Source organism: Lepus europaeus, chromosome 12, assembly GCF_033115175.1.
Source record: "Lepus europaeus isolate LE1 chromosome 12, mLepTim1.pri, whole genome shotgun sequence".
In the NCBI taxonomy this organism is placed as follows: domain Eukaryota; kingdom Metazoa; phylum Chordata; class Mammalia; order Lagomorpha; family Leporidae; genus Lepus; species Lepus europaeus.
The window spans coordinates 76,125,334-76,144,724 of record NC_084838.1 but is presented as its reverse complement, the minus strand read 5'-3'; the positions used below and the strand labels follow the sequence as shown (position 1 = coordinate 76,144,724).

Genomic DNA, 19,391 nt, shown 5'->3' with positions numbered 1-19,391 from the left:
TGGCTTGGCCTGTTTTTGTTGCTCTAATAGAACATCCGAGCCTGGCTAATTTATAAAGAGTAGAAATGTGTTTCTCGCAGGCATGGAGCTGGGTAGCGCAAGATCAAGGCACAGTGAGGTTTGGTGTTGAGTCAGGGCCAGGTCTCTGCTTCCTGGGTGACACTTTGAACCCTGCAGCCTCTGGGGAGGAGAAATCCCAGCTCCTCGAAAGCAGAAGAGCAAGAATCAGCTCCCACAAGCCCTTTGACAGCAGCATCAATCCATGCCCAACAGTGCCGCCCTCAGCTACTAAACACCTCTCCGAAGACCCCACCTCCTCATCCTGTTGCTGTGGGGACTGAAGTTTCACCCTAAACGTTCAAACCATAACTCACGGAGCAGGCATATTACCTGCTAAGGAGGCATGGGAAAGCTTCCATGGTGCCCCAAAGTGAGAGACCCTCCAGTTCCTTACATCTCTGAATTCTCACTGATTGCTGCTTGGCCCTGGGCAAAGACTGAGCTGCCTGCCTGGAGCTGAGCAGCTCTGGCGAACAGCAAGCCATTGTATTTGCTTGCATTGATTGATAAGAGAAACAGCTGAGGGTATCCGCCTCTGACATTGGCCAAGGGCACCTGTGCCTTAACAAGAGATGAGAAAGAGCAGTGTGTCCCAGGAGACTGATTATGGCCCCAGACTCTGAACTCAAACTCCGGCATGAAATTCAGTGCGTTGCCCTGAGCTTAATATAGATTCCTTCATGAGAAACTCAGCAAATTAATCGATCATTCCAAAATTTTTTGACAATAAACATGAATCATGTGAGTAATTTAAATAACAAGCTGGTTATTGACACTTTTAGGTGGATGCGGGATGGGGGGAAGAGGTGCGGGTTTATTTGCTAAGAGGGGTTCCCGGCAGGGTCCCTTTGATGCCATCCTGCTTATTAATAATTTTTTCACTATTAATAAGCCTTGTGGGATCTTGTCACATATTCAGAGAAGAATTCTGAATCCTGGCTCAAATAAACCAGACACCATGGTAAGTTTTAAGGGATTTTATTCAGTGAGAGAGATGCGCAGGAGAGTGAGGGCTTTATTCAGGGGAGAAAGAGAAGTCTACAAGCTAAGTTGGGTCCATACCGAGCAGAGAGCAGGCTGGGAGCAAACCACGTGGAACAAGCGTGCAGGCAGGAAAGCAGGGAACAGGCAACAGTAGGGCAATAAGGGAGGAGCCCACCATGTTCCAGGCCTTTTGTCCACTTCCAAAAGGGAGTGGTTACGCATCACTCCCCTTTGGCAGGTGGGTGTACAGGTGGGATCAGGTAGGGCGTGAGATCACACAGGGGCATGGTGAAAGCATGGTCTTCCAGCTCACAAACCTAATCACTGTTATCCTATCTGCCTGCCTCCATCACCTGGGGGCGGTGTGTGCTGGTGTTTGATCCTAGATGTGTGCAGTTCTGAGAGCTGCAGGCAGAGGCAGAAGTCTCTGGGAGGCTGAGAGGCCAAGGGGAAGCTGTAGGTGATGTGTGTGAACCGTCACCTTTGGAGCATCATTCCCGTTGGTTACGGAGCTTGCACTCATCTGCCTAACAGCCCTCCAGGAAGTAGCCTGGTGCAGACTTGGTGTACTTCCGTCTTTTTACAGGTTCTTAGCACCCTAAGTGCAGACATTACACAGGGGCGCAAATAGGAACAGAATTTCTTTACGAGAGAGAGAGAGAGAGAGAGAGAGAGAGAGAGAGAGAGAGAGAGAGAATGAGAATAAATATACATTCATGTACCAGTGTGGGCTGCCAGAGTTGCCCAAAGCGAAGGGAGGAGGGAGGGGGAAGAGAGAGAGAGCATCTGAATAGCACTGCCCACTGTGGTCCCCAGGGAAAGACAGCGCCCCTCCCCACCATGTTGGCCTCTTTTATGGGATAGGGGGTGGTGCCTCTACATGTGTGAACCACCTGGAAATTTTATGACACCTCCATAAATTGCACATGGAGCCTGATATCCATATTTTCATGACATTTCCCCCACCCCACCAGGTCCCAGATGAAACAGGTGCATCCTGCGAAAAGTGGATTGACAGAGATAGCATTGCAGTGGGGGCTTGCCAGGACTTCCAGCTCGCTCAGATCTAAACTCGCTACCCAGTTACACCACATCAGAAACATTTATTTCCTCTTTTTCTGGGATATTACTGGGCAAAGGATTTTTGGGGCTTGGAATTCATGAAATTTCTCCTGAGGGTTTTGTTTGTTTTTTAAAGATTTATTTATTTGAAAGGCAGAGTTACAGACCAAGAATGAGAGAGTGAAAGAGACAGACAGACAGACGGGCACTGTGTGAGTCAGGCTGAAGCCAGGAGCCAGGAGCTTCCTCCAATTCTCCCATATAAGTGGCAGGAGCCCAAATACTTGGGCCATCTTCTTCTGCTTTCCCAGACCATTGTCAGGGAGCTGGATCGGAAGTGGAGCAGCTGGGACCCCAATCAGCACCCATATGGGATTCCAGTGTCACAGGCAGCATCCTCACCCACCACACCACAGCGCCGGTATTTTGAGGTTATCAGACCAAGCAGCTCGTAGCGCTGGGCCAGAAAGATTTCCATGGAATTCTTTGGGGTGAAGACTGGACCGCCCCCCACCCCAGGGTCACTGGACACAGGGAGGACTTTGGTGGGCTCAAGCGTGCTTCCGCGGCTGCTATGTTCCTTCCCACATGAACTCTGGTCCCTCTGGCCCCTCTCACACACATAGGCTAATGTCTTCCTTCCTACCTAATGCTTATGCTATAGTGCAACCCCAAAACTAGTTGGAGCAATTCCTGTAGACCCCTAGAACTGGGTCTGCTTGCCCAGCTCGCATTAAGCCGATCACTGACCCGGGAGGTGATGGAAGAGAGGAGGTGTTTATTGCAGTGTGAAAGCAAGCAGCTGGGCAGCTGCTGCTTCATCGCTAGACTGCTCGCGAGATTAAAGGCAGTGTAATTTATAAAGTGGAGGGGGGTGCGGCAGTGTGTGAGATGCGTGTGTGTGTGAGATGCGTGTGTGTATGTATGTATAGGGGTGTGTCTCTGATTGGTTCCCAGCACTTGTGGCTTTCCTTTGATTGGTCAGCAGCAGTGGCAGTGATGGGAGGTTGCCATGTATTTTTTGCAGATGTTGTGATGGCAAAGTGGGCTCCTGTGGAGCAGACTGGTTATTGCTTTGTTTTGAACAGGGCTTGAAGTTCCTGAAAAACAACCGGCAGTCTAGCACCAGGATCTGAGTCCTAGGGATGGTAAAGGAGTGTAAAGGCTTGCGCCACCCATGTGCTGCTCCCCTCATGGAGTTGACCAAGAGACACTACAGTGAAGGCAGAGGCACTGTAGGCTCAGGACGAGATACTGAGATGAGCTCGGGGGAGAGAAAATCTACATCCAGCTACCAGGGATGAGGGCTCAGTTACACTTATGAGAAAGAGAAGAGCAGGCATTTGGCCTTTGGCGATGCCTGCATACAGTCCCCGAGTATCTAGGTTTAAGTCTTCCCTCTGGTTCCTGACTCCAGTTTCCTGCTAATGCAGATCCCAGGGGGCAACAACGATGGATTAAATTGTTGTGTTCCTGCCACCCATGTCAAAGACTTGGCTGATGGTCCCTGTTCCTGCCTTTGGCCATGGCCCCTCTTCCTGGCTTTGGCCATGGCCCAGCCCTCGTCCCAGTGGGTGTTTGGATAATGAACCAATGGATAGAAGCTCTTTCGGTCTCTCAAAATGAAGGAGGAGGAAGAGAAAGAAGGAGGAGGAGTAGAAGAGGAAGAGGAGGGGGAAGAGGGAGAATAGAAAGGGAGCGACACTGGGGGCACAGGCGGCACATGAAGACCCCCCGAGGGGAGAGACCTCGGATGAAACCAAGCCTGCTGACACCTTCATCGTGGACCTCCAGCCTCCAGCACAGCGAGACGACACGTGGGTGCTGCTCAACCACCCACTCCGGAGTCCTAGCAAAATAGTGAAGAGGTGAACTACCAGGAAGGCAAAGCTCGTTTAAAGGGGCGTACAAGAAACTGACCTGTGCAGTTCATGGTGAAAGGAATTCTGGAGTGAGATAAAACTATATTCTTAGACAAGTGCTATTTGCATCGTATCCATTTTCTACAAGTTGACATTCTTGGGGCCTAATTCATAGCAAATAGTAAGTCAAGCATAGTCCCTGTGCTGGAGCAGAGTTTCTTAAGGGGTGACACTGTTGGTACTCTGGGCTGGGTAGTCCTCTGTTGTGGGCATTGTCCTCATAGCTCTGACACTGCACAGCAATCCTGGCCTCTGCCCAGGAGGCGGCAGTAGTGTCTGTTCCCCACCTCTCCCCGCCCCCAGCACTGACAGTCAAAAGCCCTCTCCAGGCATTGCCAACTGGTCCCCTGGGGAGAAAATTGCCCCTGGCTCAGGACCACTATTCTCTCAAAACTTTTTTTTTTTTTTTCATTTGAGAGGCAGAGCAAGAGCAAGAGCCAGACACCGACTTCCAGCTGCTGGCTCACTCCCCAAAAGTCCACACAGGCCAGGTTTGAACCAGGTCAAAGTCAGGAGTCAGGAATGCAGTCTAGTTCTCCCACATGGGTGCCAGGGACCCAAGCACTTGAGCATCACCTGCTGCCTTCCAGGGTGCGCATGGGCGGGAAGCTGGATTAACCCTCCAGTAAGTGACGCTGTGTCCAAGGGGCGATGTAACCTGCCATGACACTATATGCACTGCCTCATGTTACTTTGATTGAAGGACCCAAAGCAATCTTTTTGCCTTCCTTTCAGGTTTTAGACGTTTCCATACCGGTGCTCAAATCCTTGCTGTGGCCCTCACATCTGTGTGTCTTTGGTCTATTTTTAAGCTCTCTGGGTTTCAGTTTCTTCATCTGTAAGATACAGCTAATGCCACTTTACTCCTGAGGTTTGCACGAGGATTAAGTGGAACAGTATACGCAAGGCACAGAAATTAGCTAATGGCAAGTAGGTGACCGGCGCAGTGGTTAGATCGCCACTGGAGACACCTGCATCTGCTTATAGAATGAGCTGTTGAAGGCGTTTGGGGAGTGAACTGGGGAGATGGAAGATCACTCTGGGTCTGTGTGTCTCTGACTCTCAAACTGAAAATGCATCGCCTGACTTAGGTTTGGTTTCCGGCTGGACCCAGATGGATGCCTGTAACTATAACTGTACCATTTCATCTGACATTGTTCTTCCTCACCTACTGCCTACTGCAGGATCCTGGCTTCCGATCAGAATTGCTAGTTCTTCCACTTCATTCACACCCTGTCTTCCATTGCCTATGTCTACCCCGTCCTTTTATCCATCCACCCATGTGTCCATCTGTCATTATCTGTGGAGCGATTATAGACCACGGGCAGGGTGGTTGCTGATGATATAGGGAACAGGGGCGTTAATCAGCGTCTCAGGGAACTCACATGCAAGAGAGAGATAATTCGGAAGCATCTACAAAGCCACTGAGCACTTCCATGGTGCTGTGGGAACCTGTCATGGCATGGCCCTCTCTCCCACTTCGGAGGGGTTAGGCCGTGAGTCCTTGACCAATAGGCCAGGGGAAGGAGGGCTGAGTGGACCATGCGTGCAGACCCAGGCTGGCAGAGAAAGCACCCACGCTTGGGAGGCTTCAACAGGGGGAGCCTCAAAGAGAATCAAGAGGGGCATTACTGGGCCCCAGCGCCTGGAGAGCGAGGCCTGCGATTTGCTGTGGGGACTGCAGTCTTTTTTGTTGTTAACTCCAAGTGCGGCATTTCCAAACCTCAGAAGTCAAGTGCAGTTCCAGCGCCCCTGGAACTTCTCAGAGCGGCTGCATTTCCTGATCCCGGAACTGGCCTATCCCTTGCTGCAATTTGTACAGCTTTCTGTTGTCACAGAGTGCGCCATAATTTTTAAGATTGGGTAGGGACCTCTCATTTCTGAGTGTGTGGCTCGGGGGCTACAAAGCACTGGGGTGCTCCTGTTGGGAAAACACAGATGGTCTTTACCCAAGGGCACATGGCCAAATGCTGCAGGGGCCAGATAGGAACCGGGAATGAACGGCTGGCCCTAGGAACACTGGGCCTGGGCAGGCTGCCTTTACTTGCTTCTGCTGGAAATGAAGGTATAAGCCCTGTTTCACTTCGCTCTCACGCTGATGTAAGAGGCCACAGTGCATCTGGGGTGATAAGAGCAACCGTCCTTAGCCCTGTGCCATGGTAATGGTGGTGGGGACCAGGGAAGTTGGGGAGGGCAGTGAAAACCCTCATGCAGGGTGCAGCTGCAACTCATCATAGGTGAACAGTATCCCATTGACCCCAACGTGGGGGAGGCCCTGGATTGGGACTGGGATTGAGACTGGAGTCTAATCACAGCAAGTGAGCTTGGGTTGGTTGCTGAAGGCCCTGTAGCTAGCTAATTAAGCTGCAAACAATGAACTGGTTTAGCTGTAACCCACTAGTTGGTTGATAGTCTACACTGTGGCCAATTCAGTTGTTTTCTGGGCCAGGTTTCCAATTTCTTATACATGCGGTCTGATCATGCAGGTGGTCGGAGTCCTCAGAACCTGCCCTGGTTCTCTTGTTTTGTCTTGTTTTGCTTAAATAAGCTCTCGTACATGTAAGTGGTCTGAGGACTTTTGCTTTTATGAGAATTTAGGTCCACTTTGTGTTGCTACTCCCACAGGAGACTGAAATCTGACTGAATAGGGATATATAAAACTGACTAAAATTTTAAATAACATTAAAGGATATTTTTAAGAACATTTATGTATTTGAAAGACAGAAAGACAGGGGTAGGGGTGGGGAGACCTCAAATTGGTCCCTAAATGCTTACAACGGTCAGGCTGGGGGAGCCTGGAACTCCATGTGGGTCTCCTACGTGGGCGGAAGGGATTGAAACACTTGAACCCTCATTTGCTGCTTCCCAGGATGCGTTTTAACAGTAGGAACCTGGGTCGGAAGCAGAGGAGCCAGTGCTAGGGCCAGGCACTCCAATATGGGACATGGCAGCTTGACCTGCCGTGCCAAAACACTCACCCCCCCACCCCAGCTGATAAATTTTTAACTGTTGAAAAACAATTTAAAAAATTTAAAATATACTGGGCAAGCCTTCATAATGCAGATCAAAGAACTGTTGTCTACCTTAGTCACACACTAGAATCACCTGGAAGCTTTTAAAACTCATGATGCCCAGGTCACACCCTTGGCCCATTAAGGCACCCTCCAAGGCTGGACCAGTCCTCGGTATTTTTAACACCCTGGTGATTCCAGTGAGCAGTTACGGCTGAGAACCACCAAGCCTGATGAACGTCAGCTTGTGACCTTTGGTCTCCAGGGCACATTATAGTCGAGGATGTCAGGAATGCTGCGCTCACCTGGGACCAGGTGCTCTGTGTCATCAGTGTCCAGTGTCCTGGATGGGACCCCCAAGGCCAAACATCCAGTGCTCTCCTGCTCTGAATATCTTGAGGGCCCCAGCTCTTCATCATGAAATGTGGATTGTTCAAGGTGACGGCAGGTGAGGTCGCCAAGAATCTCTTAGGTTGTTTTAGTTGATATGGTTGCAAGTCCTTTCATAGTCTGTGATATCTGTATCTAAGATCTTGTCCTGGGTACATGGTCCGATTATTATACGATAACGACACAGCATCACACAAGTGCAGTTATGTTGCAACTGCATGTCAGTGCCCAGTCAGTACGTACAAGAGCCCACCTTGCAGGTCTCCCAGGACCGAGGAGGCCAGGCCTCACAGAGCCGTGCTGGGCAAGCAGCACCGTGGGCGTTCCTATCTTATCCTCCACGGGAGTGTCCACCACAGTCCCACCCCTCAGGGTGTAGTTGGTGGCCAGCACTCTTCTAGCTCACAAATCTGGTTAATCTATCAATTCTCATCAGTTTACAGAGTTCCAAACCCAAACTTTCAATGGTTCCTTATGTTGTGGGGAAGTCGGGGTATTAGTTTTTGTTCCAGGTCCTTGTCAAGCACAAAGACAGGAATTCTTAGTATTGGCAGAAATGAATTGTATTCGAAAGGTGAGAAAGTGATCACACACACACAAGCACGTGAGCATGGGTTGTTCCCACACAGAGAAATCCCCATTATGCATGGGCAGTGAGCCCAAAGAGAGGAGGGGTGGGGGAGGGAAGAACACACACATACATACACACACACACACAGAGAGAGAGAGACAGAGATTGCCTCCCAATACCTTTTTATAAGGCAGGGAGTGGGTGTCTCTGCAGGCATAAAGCCACCTGGGAGTTTTAGGACATCTCCATAAAATTCCATTTGGAGTTTGATTTCCCTGTTTCCATGACGTCTTCTCCCCAGATGAAGCCAATCATCCTGGGGAAGGGGGCATTTTGATCGACAAGTAGAATAGTGGGGTGGGGCTCTGCTCTCCTAGCTAGGTGACTGACTATCCCATATCAGTTAGACATTTCCACCTAAATATTTTATAGGAACCATGGATTCCATGTGATCAACCCAGAACTCATGATCATTTTCAATAGATTTGTTATTCTCTTTTCCTCCAGTTTTTTTGCTTGAAAAATATATATACTAGAAGGATACATAAAGGAAGAACAGCAAAGCCTGGGCTCACAATAGCAGAGCCAGGAAAACTTGCAGGTCAACAGGTGCAGAGACACAGGCACGGCCTTCTAAGACACTGACAAGTGCCTCCACTCCCCATATGTCTCTGGTCAGCGTCCAAACTCCTGGAGAGATGCACAGCCCAGCTGTGTTGGGTCATGACCTTGCCCTTGACACTGACTCAGAGGAGTGGGTCTTGATGGGAAATACCAAGAGAATCAGAAGGAAGGGGCTGGAAGCAGTCCCTCAGAGGTATAACAGAGCAGGAGAGAGAACTGCCCGCACATGGGGAAAGGATCTTACAAAGATTGCCTCCATTTTCTTGATTAGAACATCGTGTAAGTACCACATAACATATATGTAAACATGTTTGTGAAAAGCCAAATAATGCAGAATGTAAAATCATACTTTAGTTTTCAACCTACTCAACTTTCCCAGAGACAAGTACTACTAAGTAATGGTATCGTTACAGATCTCTGCACTGGATTTAGAGATATGGAACCACATATACACAAATGTCAGTGCATATATACATTATATGGCCCTTTATTTTCACACACATATGGTTTACTGTCTTTACTTAATTTAAAGCTGTTTTCCATTTCAAATGTATAATTCTACCTCATTTCTGTTTCAATAACCATGAACAAAGGAATTTAAGCGGTTCAGAAGTTTATAAAGTGAAAAGTAGAACTCTTATTCCTTCAAATTCACACTTCTCCTAACCCCCTTGTGCTATTCCTTAAAGGTCACCATGGTTAACAGTTTCTTAGGTTTCTATGGAGCCTGTATCTAGGACTATTTTCTTTCCTCATGCTGACAATATTAGAAAGCTCATGTCATGTGTGTCAACCCATTTCTGTAAATATCGGAGCAAAAGCAGTCCTACCAATGGATGGATGGTTGCCAATTTTTTTGTTAAGAAATAATACTGGGGCTGGTGTTGTGGTGTAGCAGGTAAAGCCACTGCCTGCAGTGCCAGCATCCCATATGGGCACTGGTTCAAGTCTTGGCTGCTCCACTTCCAATCCACCTCTATTCTGTGGCCTGGGAAAGCAGCAGAAGAAGGCTAAGTCCTTGGGCCCCTGCACTGGTGTGGGAGACCTGGAAGAAGCTCCTGGCTCCTGGCTTCAGATTGACACAGCTCTGGCTGTTGCAGCCATCTGAGGAGTGGACCAGGGGATGGAAGACCTCTCTCTCTCTGCCTTTCCTTCTCTCTTTGTGTAACTCTGACCTTCAAATAATAAATAAATCTTAAAAAAAAAAACAAAAACAAAAACCACAGTTCTTTGTAAACTGCTCTTACTGAAACCTTTCTGGATCTTCTGAACTTCCTGACTCTGATGATTTTTTTTATCATTCATGTAAGAGAAGCTATGGAATTTTTTTTAAAAAGGTTTATTTTTATTTCTTTTGAAAGGCAGAGTTGGCGGGGGGGGGGGGAGGAAGAGGGAGAGGGAGAGGGAATCTTCCCTCTGCTGGTTCACTCCCCAAATGGCCACAAGGCCAGGGCTGGGCCAGGCCAAAGCCAGGAGCTTCTTCTGGGTCTCCCATGCAGGTGCAGTGTCCCAAACACTTGGGCCATCCTCCACGGCTTTCCCAGGCACATTAGCAAGGAGCTGGATCGGAAGTGGAGCAGCCAGGACTTGAATCAGCACCCATATGGGATGCCGGCACTGCAGGCGGAGGCTTAACCCGCTATGCCACAGCACTGACCCTCAGATTTCTTACAATATGCATTTTCCATGAACTTTTTGATGACCTCCCTATGTATGGTTTTCAAATTTTGTTGCAGCAAAATAAATGTATCTTTTAATTGGCTTTTCCAAGAGCTTTCTGAAGTGCTTCATAGCCCAATGATTAACTAACAGTACAAAGTATTGAGGTTTCTGAGACAGATGAGGGAAGTACAGGCTGGTCTAGGGGGATGTTAGGAAACTTCCGTCTGTCGCTCTACTTCCCAAATGCCTGCAATGGCTGGGGCTGGGGCGGGCCGAAGCTGCGAGCTGGGAACTCCATCCCCGTTTCCCACATGGGCGGCAGGAGCCCCATTGCTTGCACTCTCACTGCTGCCTCCCAGGGCATGTGTTAGCAGGGAACTGGAGTCAGATACTGTGATCCGGGACACAGGAGTCCCAGCTGCTGGCTTAGAAGCCCACTACCTTTCCAGTTTGCTCTGTGAGGATATTCCATTTATTTAGGATTCCCAAGTACCCAAAAATGGAGAGTGTCCGGGCTCTTTTTCTTTCATTAATAAAAGAAATGAAAAGATCAGGAATCATTAGAATCAATGTACTACTGCAGTTGAGAACAAAATATTTTATTTCTCTCAATAAAACTATAGTTTACAGTAGTATTTACTAAATAAATTATATAATTTCTCTTTTACAAGCAATAAACTAAATCACAAATATTTCAAAGACAATGTATATACACGACATAAGGCCTTTTATAAATAGCTTTGCTTTTCTCATTTCACTAATAAACAGTGAAAAAATCTTTATAGAAGCTAGTTTTCTATAAAGTATAGGCAGACCGATTCCACTGATCTTTAAATGAAACCAATTTAAACTTTTAATGACAAGGGCTATGAATATGATTTTGCAAAAAAAAAAAAAAAAAGAAAGAAGCAGAATTTATACTTTTCCATTTTGCATGGATGGATTTTTTAAAAATATATAAGCAGATTATGTATGTTGCTTTTGTGTAGAATCACTGGATGCATGCAAAATGAAATAACGCAAGAGTCCATAGGAAAATAGCACTTCCAATTCCAAAAAAGGTGATTGGCAATGGTATAGAAGCAGCTTAAAGACAGTTCATGCAGTTCTTCACAGTTCGGCAAGCAACAGCAATTGATAGAATAGTGTGGTACTCCCCCACCCATCTGCTGAGCAGCCTGTATACCGAGGCTCCCCGGGCATCTCGCAGACTCCAGGTCCAGCTGGTCGTTACTCTGTGTGTAGTGGGGCTCAGCCAAGCTCCTCTGGAGAATGCTGGAGAGGAGAAACTTCTCTCCCACACTGTGTACATCTCATCCCTGTGCTTAGATGGTCAATATTTTCACTTACTGGGGAAAAAAGAGAGAGAGAGAGAAAGCAGATGAGAGATGGAACATTGCCAGTGATTCATCACTCTTCCCTGAGAGGTGCAACCCACGTTGGATATTTCTCGCAGTAATTCCCTGGGAAGTGTGCAGGCAGGAAGGGGTGCTTTAGGCTCAGTGTCCTTAGGCAATGACCAGCTCAGCATATGCTTTTCTGATGGACCTGCAACACGCTAATTTCACCAAGGCTTATCAAGACCGAGTTTGGTGGGAGTTGGTGGCACAGTGGGCAGGTCACTGCTTGGGACACCCACATCACATGTCGAGGTGCTAGTTTGAGTCTCAGCACCTCTGCTTCCCATCCAGCTTCCTGCTAATGCGTCCCAGGAATCAGCAGATGATGGCTCAAGAACTTGGATGGAGTTCCTGCATCTTGGTTTCAGCCTAGAACAACCTGGTTGGGGCATTTGGGGAGTGAGCCAGTGGACAAAAGTTCTCTCCCTCTCTCTCTGTCACTCTGCCTTCCCAATAAGAAAATACATAAATCTTAAAAAAAAAAAAAAAAAGTCCCATGAAGTCTCCATAATGCTCGAGTTCCAGAACCAGAGTGGTGAAGCTCTCTGTTAGCTACAATGACCTATGACTTCAGGCCTGGTCCCACCGAGCAGGCTCTCTCCTTGTGTGTGATCAGGGCATCCTCTGTGTGCCTTGCAGCTGAAGTTCTTTGCCAGAGTTTCTCTGCAAGCGTCGCTTTTTCTCCTGTTTGTGTTCTCTTGGTGGGTGCCCCTTCTCAGGCACACCAGTGTTTGCTGCCTCAATTCACCCATTCTGGCCTAAACGCCCAGACTGAGCCCAAATCCCTGTGAAGGCTTCCCACTGCCCTGGATCTGGGGTTCACTGACGGTTTTCTCAGAGCTTCCTTGATTTCGTATACAAAGCCAGCACTCCTGAGCTCTGGGGAGTCTGGTCTTCCTAAAAATAAGAACGCATATTTCCATCTTATCACATTCACCGCAATCCAGTGTTAGGAGCTACTTCACAAGGCACCGTTGTCTGGGGACAGGGTGGAGTGGGCGCATTTCTCTTGGCGCTGGGTTCCAGCAGTAGCAGGCATCTAAGAGCTCACCATTTTTGCAGGCAGTCAAATCAATCTGTGCGCTCATGTACAGAAACCAGGACACGGCAGCGTGGCTGCGGCAAAGGCACGCTGCTACGGAACTGCACGGCTGCGAGGACACCTGGAGTGGCTCAGCTCCCACACCGCTGCCCCCGCACGCAGTATCTGGACTCAGCAGCACAGGGGACGCGACTCCTCTCCCAGGGCCAGGGTCTGTGCCACTGAGCTTGGGGACACAAGCTGGGACTTGCACTGCTCTGGAAGGGCGTGGACAGTGCAGACACAGACAAGCACTCTGTGCTGGGTCTGGCAGGAGGCTGGTTGGATTCTGGGCTGTTGGTACCATAGCCTCTGATGCTCCATTGCAGCGTCCCTACCCATCAGCAGGCCCGAGGAGGCTGGCTGGCGTCTCTGGCATCCCCGGGGGAAGGATTTCAGATTACGGCCTCTCATTAGTATTTAGCACTGCTCCCTGCCAGATTCATTTGTTTTCTGAAGCCCCAACAGCAGCCCCGGGGCAGCCACGGTTCACACAGGCTGAGGACTCTGCAGTGACTCCTGCTTCCCTGCTCACCTCCTGGAACACAGTGCTCTGGCTCCTGCCTCTGCCGCCCAGGGAAAACACCTGGCTGCCTGTGAGGAGGGGCACGGCCGTAGTAGGCTAAGCCTCAACCTGCAGTGCCGGCATCCCATGCAGATGCTGGTTCATGTCCCGGCTGCTCCACTTCCAATCCAGCTCTCTGCTGTGGCCTGGGAAAGCAGTAGAAGATGGCCCAAGTGCTTGGCCCCCTGCACCCATGTGGGAGACCTGGAAGAAGCTCCTGGCTCCTGATCGGCCCAGCTCTGGCCGTTGTGCCCATCTGGGGAATGAACCAGAGGATGGAAGACCTCTCACTGTCTCTCCCTCTCTCTGTCTATAATTCTACCTCTCAAATATTTTTTTTAAGAATGTGCTCTCATTTAGAGACAGGGTCTTTTTTTTTTTAAGATTATTTATTTGAAAGTCAGAGTTACACAGAGAAAGGAGAGGCAGAGAGAGAGAGAGAGATAGATAGATAGAGAGGTCTTCCATCTGATGGTTCACTCCCCAGATGGCCACAATGGCCAGAGCTGCACCGATCTGAAGCCAGGAGCCAGGAGATTCTTCTGGGTCTCCCACGTGGGTGCAGGGGCCCAAGGACTTGGGCCATCTTCTACTGCACTCCCAGGACACAGCAGAGAGCTGGACTGGAAGAGGAGCAGCTGGGACTAGAACCGGCGCCCATATGGGATGCTGGTGCTGCAGGCCACGGTGTTAACCCACTCTGCCACAGGGCTGGCCCCTAGAGACAGGGTCTTTACAGAGGAAATCAGGTTACAATGAGGTCACAGGTGGGGCTCAAACTCAGGATTACTGGTGTCCTTAGAAAAAAGAATTTTGGACACAATCACATGCAGACAGCAGATGATGGAAAGAACTGGGGAGACAAGGGCCATCTGCAAGCCAAAGAGAGCCCTGGGGGGAGCCAGTGCTGAGGGCGCTTTCATTGCACACTGCCATCCTCCAGAGCTGCAAGGAGACAAAGTCCCCTTGCTTATGTCACCCAGCCCGTGGACCCTGGAACCTGAGATTCCGAGTCTTTTCTTTATAAAGGAAGCTCTGTATTTGCATGTATTCTACTTAATCCTGTCCCTATGGGGGCTTACTTCAAAAGGTACCGTCATCTGGGGGCATCTGGGGGCTGGGCGACTGGCAGAGAGGACCCCTCAGGCACTGAAATCCACCCCGCGTGGCAGACACTTTGTTCAGGTCGCTGCCTAAGCAGCAGCAGCGGCATTTTCTGCAGACTGCTAGCGGCCCTTTCAAAGAGGCCCAGGCGGCGCTGGCTTTGACGGAGAAGGGCCGGCTGGGATCTGAGGGAAGATTAGCACCTCCGCGTTCAGGGTCCCGCTGTAATTGCGGCCTCCAGGCCAACTTGAAAGGCAGTGGATGCTGCGCCTGTCAGAGTGCGCTGCCTTTGACGTCTGGAGGACGCGCCCCCTGCTGAACTTGCACGCATGGCGCTGAAAGGCTACAATAAAGTCCATGGAGTGGGAACAGTCCATTGAGACCCGACGTTCCCCCTTAATTAGGTTGCAACGCGAGGACCTCCATCACGCCTTATGCCAATGTCAGAGCTGCCTTTCCACCAGTAGGTGGCAGTAGAGGGCTGGCTGAAGGCAGGGACTCCATGGCAAGGCCAGTTCATAACCTGAAGTTCATGGCTTCTTCCTAGAGTTCATCTTGGAAAGGCACCCTAGGGGAGTGCCACAGCTCTGGCTTACACCAGTGTGCAAGCTCAGGGGACCTCAGCCCAGGAACTGAGGGCCTTTTAAAGAACCAATGCTGGGGGGGGGGGGGGCGGTGCTGTGGTGTAGTGGGAAAGCCACCGCCTACAATGCTGGCATCCCACATAGGTGCTGGTTCGAGTCCTGGCTGCTCCACTTTCTACCCAGGTCCCTGCTAATGCACCTGAGGAAACAACGGAAGATGGCCAAGTGCTTGGGCCCCTGCACCCACGTAGGAGACCCAGAAGAAGCTCCTGGCTCCTGGCTTCAGATCAGCCCATTTCTAGCCATTGAGGCCATTTGGGGAGTGAACCAAAGGGTGGAAACACCCCCCCCCCCCCGTAACTCTATCTGTCAAAATAAATAAATAAATCTTAAAAAAAAAGAACCAATGTGCTAGCCTACCCCCGGAGAATTTCTTTGTAGAACACACTGAGTCCCCAACAGGCATGTACCTGACACTTGTTTGCGGAAAGCGTAAATGAGCCACACCTGCATGATCTGACAGCAACATAGCCAGGGAGAAGGGAAGTGAATGGGAAATGGAGCCTTGTGGTCCCAGGCCCCTCAGGAAGGCAAGGGTGTGGTGGGTTGAGCAGTGTCCCCCACCAACTCTTGTCGACTTAGAACTTCAGAGTGTGACCTCACCTGGGAATGGGGACTCTGCTGGTGGCACTGGTTCACATGACATCATGGGGGCTAGAGTGAGCCCTAAATCCCATGACTGGTGTCCCTAAAAGAAGAGAGGACTCGGAGGCATGGAGAAGAAGGCTGTGGGGACGTGAGGGAGAGCTCAGAGCCATGTAGGTTAAAGAAGACCAAGGAACCCACGGAGCCAGCAGAAGCTGCAGGAGGCAGGGAGGGATCCTCCCATGGGCCTTCAGGAGGGCCTGGCACCATGGGCACCAGAGTCAGACTGCTGGCCTCTGGGGCTGTGGGACACTGCACTGCCCTTGCCTGAGCCACCAGGGGTGTAATGTATTATGTAGCCCTAACAAACTAGCCCAGGCAGAGACACGCGGGAAGCCAGCCGTGAGGTGCCCACCCCTGAGCCCTCCTCATGCCATCCTCCACACTTACTATGGATTTTCTCTTCCTCCTCTATTGAAGGAGGGCGGTCCTGTTGGCCAAGTCCATGGTGGGGTCGGGGGTAGGAGGTCGGGTGGGGAGGGGGAAGGATTTTAAACTTGGTTTTCCAGGGCTGGCATAGTGGTGTGGTGAGTTACACAACTGCCCACAATGCTGGCATTCCATGAGCCGGGGCTATTCTACTTCTGATCCAGCTACCTACTAACATGCTGGGAAAGCAGCAGAAGATGGCCCACCTGCTTGGGTCCCTGCCATCCACAGAGGGGACCCAGATGGAGTTCCAAACTCTCAGCTTCATCCTAGCCCAGCCCTAGCCACTGTGGCCATTTTGGGAGTGAACACGTGGATGGACAATCTCTCTCTGTAACTAACTTTCAAATCAATCTATCAATCTTAAACGATAAACTTATTTTTGTAAAATTCTCATTTGTTCCTAACCCGGCTCCTCTTAAGTTTGCTGCTTGTTTCCTGTGGGCTCAAGGCTTCCAAGACCCCCGTCCGCAGCATCAGAGCCTGGTCCTCTTCCTCCAACATTCTTGCCCAGGAGACGGCTTAAATGCTAGCTTCCCCAGCCAAAGAAGACGACAGAAGGAATCTGGAGGGACCAGGGAAAGGCAGAGAGCCCAGGCCAAGGAGGCGAAGAGTGAGGAGTAATGGGGCAACCGTGGATGGTCTGGAGAGTCAGGCAAGCTGAAAAACAGCACTGGCCCTGAAAAAGTGGGAAGTTGAGCTGGCCCGTGAGGCCACACTTCGGGGTAAAGCTGGCACAACACAGACAAGACCAAACCCAAGGCCTCAAACCAGCTACCACAGAGAGCCCGGCACACTGTCACTGAACTGCTAACTCTGGAAGAGTTAACTTCTGTTAACTACAGGAAGAGCCAGGATGCGTTTACAATTCCAACTCGAGGGTTCTAGACCAGTCCTTAGACAATGTGATGCTGTTTGCTTAGGAAGGAAAACAACCCCACAGGTGACCTCCTAATCCAGACTGCTGGCTGCCTTCTGACTCTGAAGCCTGTGTCACTCTTCAAGAAGAGGAATAACCCATAGCGACACCCACTTTTCAGCTCTTGCACAAGTCTTTGGTTAATAATAATGAGGCGCATCATTTCTGGAAACACAGGCTCCTAGTCTACTCTTCCTGAAATCTCTTCGTTTCTCAGCAACATGTCACATGTTGGGGGAGGAAATGGCATTCTCTGGTTCAATGTCTTCCAAGATAGCGACAGGTGTTTGGTTAATAGTTACGATGTCTGCATCCCACATCAGAGGACCTGGGTTTGGTCCCTGGCTCTTGGCTCCGGACTTCAGCTCCCTGCCGATGTACACCCAGGGAGGTGGCAGGCGATGGCTCAAGTACTTGGGCCCCTACCCCTCAAGTGGGAGACCTGGACTTTGCTCCTGGCTGCCAGTTTTGTTCTGGCCCTGTCCCAGTCCCTGCTACTGTAGGCAAATGGGAGGTGTCTCTCTCTCTCTTTTTTTATTTGACAGGTAGAGTTATAGACTGTGAGAGAGAGAGAGACAGAGAGAAAGGTCTTCCTTCCGTTGGTTCACCCCCAAATGGCTACTATGGCCAGCGTTGCGCCAATCCGAAGCCAGGAGCCAGGAGCTTCTTCCTGGTCTCCCGTGCAGGTACAGGGGCCCAAGCTCTTGGGCCATCCTCCACTGCTCTCCTGGGCCACAGCAGAGAGCTGGCCTGGAAGAGGAGCAACCGGGACTAGAACCCGGCGCCCATATGGGATGCCGGTGCCACAGGTGGAGGACTAATCAAGTGAGCCATGGCACCGGCCCCTCTTTCTCTCAAATAAATAAATAACTTAAGAAAATATCTTCCAGGACAAACACCGTGTTTGTCCTTCCTGTCCTTCCTCCTCTGCTCTCAAAAATCTGAATGGCATCTTTGGTGGGTGAAGCTTCTAGCTCTCCCGAGAAGCAACAGAACTGCCGTTGTAAATAAACACCCCTTGCAGCAGCCAATACTGGTAACGGGAATGATTAAGGAGATTCGATACTGGATGCATAACTGGTTATCCCCAATGCCAAAGAATCCACATCTAAACACCCAGCAAGTTCCACTGAATTTTCTAAGGCCTCTGTGACCTAACTGCAAGTGTTTTTTCTTCTTTTGCTCAGGCTTTTCCCAAACACAATAGCACGATAAGCTGTTAATTCCATCATTTTCACTTCTCTGCCACCCTTCCTCCTGTGATCAAAGAGTATTATTAAGCAGCCTAAAAGGACATTAAATAATCAAGCTGTCCACAAGCCGCCCATCAGGGTACCAATCTCTAAGACTGGCATGGCTAGAAAGACAGCTGAACTATTTCTCCTGCTCTCAACAGACTTCAAAAGCCTTCTGCAGAGACACTTACACAGATGAAAGGATGCGTTAGTGGGAACATGTTAATAGGGGCGGTGTGAAAGAGAGCAGGCCATCACCTGGGGACTGAGTAGCAGAAGGGAGAACGCCACTGCCACTGCTGTGTGACGGTCACCTTTCCAACTCCCAGCTTATTAAAGGAGCAATCCCGTTACCTCCCACGTACCTGCCCGTTCTTGGCTCTGCATAAAAGGATGCTCTCCCATTTCCCCGGGAATGGCCTTCCCTGGGTGGCTCTTTCTCTTCCCATGAACACCAAACTGTATTCTACGTCAGGCAAAGGAATGGAAATAACAGCTGCCGAGACAGCATCCGTGCCTGCGCGTATCTAGAACTCTTCAGACAGTGGGATCTGGCTCTGCTGTGAAGCCTGCATGATTGCCCATTTTAAATCCACATGGCCTGTGCATCTCTGTTGTATTCTTTTCAATACCCTCATCTGTGTCATCAGCTCATCATTCAGTGGGAAACACATCTTTGGGCACTGGATAAAGCCATCTTGAAAGATGCCTTCCTGGATTTGAATACTTGCAAATGAATCCAAGCGTGCAGAACTCACAGAGAGGTGAAGGGCCTTTTAGAAGCAGTGTGGGGGAATGAGGTGCAGCACCTGCTCGGAGAGCTTTACCAAGGCGCGGGTCTGCAAGGGCACCCATTCTTTTGGGTTTCATGTCACATCACAGGACAGAGCAGGCCTGCTGGCCTAATTCGCATGCATGTAATGTGTGGGATGAGCCTTACAGGGAAATTTCATATGCTATCTGGCGTGTGTAAGTCATCAATGTGTTTTTAAAGGGACAGATATATACAGCATTGCACACCAGGTACAAATAAAAGCTCTTGAGGACTGGGTCACAATGAGGAACAAAGAAGGGCTGTATCCT

At 49.9% G+C, this 19,391-nt stretch overlaps 1 protein-coding gene across 2 annotated transcripts in view; it reads right to left on the bottom strand.

Moving 5' to 3' along the window:
- Positions 1-10,951: 10,951 nt before the first annotated feature.
- PIP5K1B (phosphatidylinositol-4-phosphate 5-kinase type 1 beta) overlaps positions 10,952-19,391 on the bottom strand; it is a 324,487-nt gene continuing 316,047 nt past the window's right edge. For both annotated transcript variants that reach the window (XM_062207066.1, XM_062207065.1), the window contains one exon: positions 10,952-11,635. In XM_062207066.1, the coding sequence (XP_062063050.1) occupies positions 11,633-11,635 (3 nt within the window). In that variant the 3' untranslated portion in view covers positions 10,952-11,632. The remainder of the gene's footprint in view (positions 11,636-19,391) is intronic.